At 33.2% G+C, this 2,634-nt stretch overlaps 1 protein-coding gene across 4 annotated transcripts in view; it reads left to right on the top strand.

The window, feature by feature from the left end:
• Positions 1–2,634, top strand: part of LOC106871510 (uncharacterized protein F21D5.5) — a 94,412-nt gene that overhangs the window by 11,756 nt on the left and 80,022 nt on the right. The window contains exons 1-2 of one of the 4 annotated variants that reach the window (XR_008264649.1): positions 960–1,099; positions 1,922–2,068. Coding sequence is in view for 3 of the 4 variants with exons in the window: in XM_014918009.2 (XP_014773495.1) it covers positions 1,090–1,099; positions 1,922–2,068 (157 nt within the window). In the remaining variant the exon portion in view is untranslated. Of the gene's footprint in view, positions 1–959; positions 1,100–1,612; positions 1,747–1,921; positions 2,069–2,634 lie in introns of those variants that run through there. The other 3 variants (XM_014918009.2, XM_014918010.2, XM_052969836.1) reach the window with 3 other exon arrangements.

Genomic DNA, 2,634 nt, shown 5'->3' with positions numbered 1-2,634 from the left:
GATTATTGAAAAATTTTTTCCAGAATCGGATTCTCCATGGTCTGAAACATAGGATTCCGTAAAAAAAACAAAATTTAAAAGGGGGGGGGGGTATACCCAGATTACATATACTCCATTTCCACCATAAATAATATTTACCACTACATTCAATTTTGACAACTTGCTTCGAGTTGCTAGAAATATGATGGAACCAGGATATGTTCGTGTGTGTGTGTGTTCGCTCTCTCATTTTGCTTGGTCGGCGAAAAATCTGTCTCATAGTAGCAGGACACTGATTTAGTCGCGCGCATCACAGTCTCCCTGTCTCTGGCTGTGTCTGTGTTTTGATGTCTTGCTGACCACTCTATTTATAAGAATCGTGGCAGCTAGAAGGACATACATACTGCAGCAGAGTTTGTACCTAAATAGGTCAGATGCTGTCCAGTTGAACTTCGCCTGACATTATAAGGTCGAAGGTTAAAGGGAGATGATCGGTCACTTTTTGACAGGACAAAGACAGACAGACAGATACTTCACTAGCAGTGAGCACTTTCACTTCTGACAGCTAATAGCATGATAGTGCCAAAGATGCTACAGGAGGAAATCCTTCTAGAGATGTTGCAAATTTTGCCATTAATCTATTGACATTGCCAAAGTCAAATGCAGAAGTTGAACGGTTGTTCAGTAGTATGGGTGTAATCAAATCAAAATCGAAAAACAAAATGCATCTTCCTATGCTTAGATCAAAACTGTCTATAAAATATGGCCTGAAAAGATATGGCAAAAGTTGCAAAAACTTCGATATTCCAAAACACATAATTAACAAGATTGGGACCTTGAATGTATACAGAAATTAAAAACCTATGCACTGCAGCTGAAAGTGATCAAATGAGTGAAATTCAAGAAATTATTTCCCAATGCTGAATATAATTTAAAAAAAAAAGTAATTAAAATTAAGCTTTTTGATATAATTAGTCTTTATCATTTTTTAGGTATTTTTTGTACTGAAATTTAGTATAAAATTCTGATTGTAAGTTGGCAACACTGGGGCGGTCAAAACTATTTGAAGGCAAAACGTCAATAGCATTTCATCACTATTGCCTACTGCGCATGCGTACAGGTAAGCAACATTTCGATGTTTTCGTCATGTATATATATAAATAAAAACATTTCTCTAATTTTATAATCGCGTAAGGAAGCATTAATAAAGGAAATTAACATAAAATTTATTAATATCAAACCTTATCTAATACAGAATTTTAAAAATATTGTCATTTATATTTCCAACGCACTGAAGCTCAAAATCCACTATAATCCAAATTTAATCCAAAATCCTGTATAATCCAAAATCTGATATACATGTGCGGTCACACACGCATGTATATGTGTGTACTGTTTTACAATTATATTATTTAAAAATCAACTATAGAAAAAAAACAGTTATCCCTTACTATAAGATATAATGCGATTAAAATGAAAAGCAAAGGAATTTCGATTAAAAAAATAAATAATGATTAAGTAAAAAGTAAAAGCACAATAAGTAAAAAAAAGATAACAAACAGTAAACATTGGTTGAAAACACGTGGAAATATTATGTGAAGGAACCAATTTGACACAATACGTCAAAGTTATGCCCCTTTGATAATTCTGAACGTACTGTTATAAACAGTTCCAGAACAGAAAGTTTATTTCCTTTTGAATTTCACATGCTCTCTCTCTCTTTTTCTCTGTATGAAGTATCGAAAACTTGTTTATTCTAAGACAAAAGTAAATATATACATTCCAAAGTAATTGGAATTATTTTCTTATTAATATTATTAATTTCATGCGCGCTGTCTTTTAGTACGTAGTGCTGTGGGCACTTTACCCCTAATAATTTAGATGAAATTAACTTGCTTCTTCAGAATTGCAGACTGATATAAGTATCATTTATATTTTGAAGGATTTTATACAATGAAGTTTGACTCTTGTGAACTTGTATGTCTCAAAGGAACTCACCGTCCCATTCCTTTGCCACATAGAGAGACCGTGATAATTGGACGAACGAAACAAACTCTTATATCCGACGCACGATGTTCTCGAGAGCAACGTAAGTAAAACTTATTTAACTACTGGTGCCTGTCATTTTCCCGTTAAGCCTCTGTGCACCCGTAACTTCATTTATTCTGTTTTATTTCATCGATACTAGTCCTAATCTAAACAGAAAGATAATTAGGCTTTAATTACATGTTTGTTTGTTAGTGTTCGATAAAGTAGAATAAACGAAGTGAAAGACGATGCACAAGATTCTAACCAATGCTTGTGTTGTGTTAGCGAATATTTGCTGAATCAATGTTTAATTCTTTAACAAATATGTCTCCTGAGCTATAAAATGGCTTAACCGGTACTTGTTACCTGTGCACATCACATGCACTACTGATGTAGTACCAGTTACATAGTACTGACATCGGCCATGACTGCGATTTCATTTACCCTGACAGATCTTCTCAAGCATGGCATATTGCTAAAGGTCTCTGTCACTTTTCATTGCCTCTATATATATACTCCATGGTGGCCTAAATGTATGTGTGTGTTTGTATATATGTATGTATTTATGTTTATATATATATATATATGTGTATATATATATATATGTGTATATATATATATATGTGT

Source organism: Octopus bimaculoides, chromosome 1, assembly GCF_001194135.2.
Source record: "Octopus bimaculoides isolate UCB-OBI-ISO-001 chromosome 1, ASM119413v2, whole genome shotgun sequence".
NCBI lineage: Eukaryota > Metazoa > Mollusca > Cephalopoda > Octopoda > Octopodidae > Octopus > Octopus bimaculoides.
Note: the sequence above shows the minus strand (reverse complement) of the source record. Positions and strands in the feature narration are given on the sequence as shown.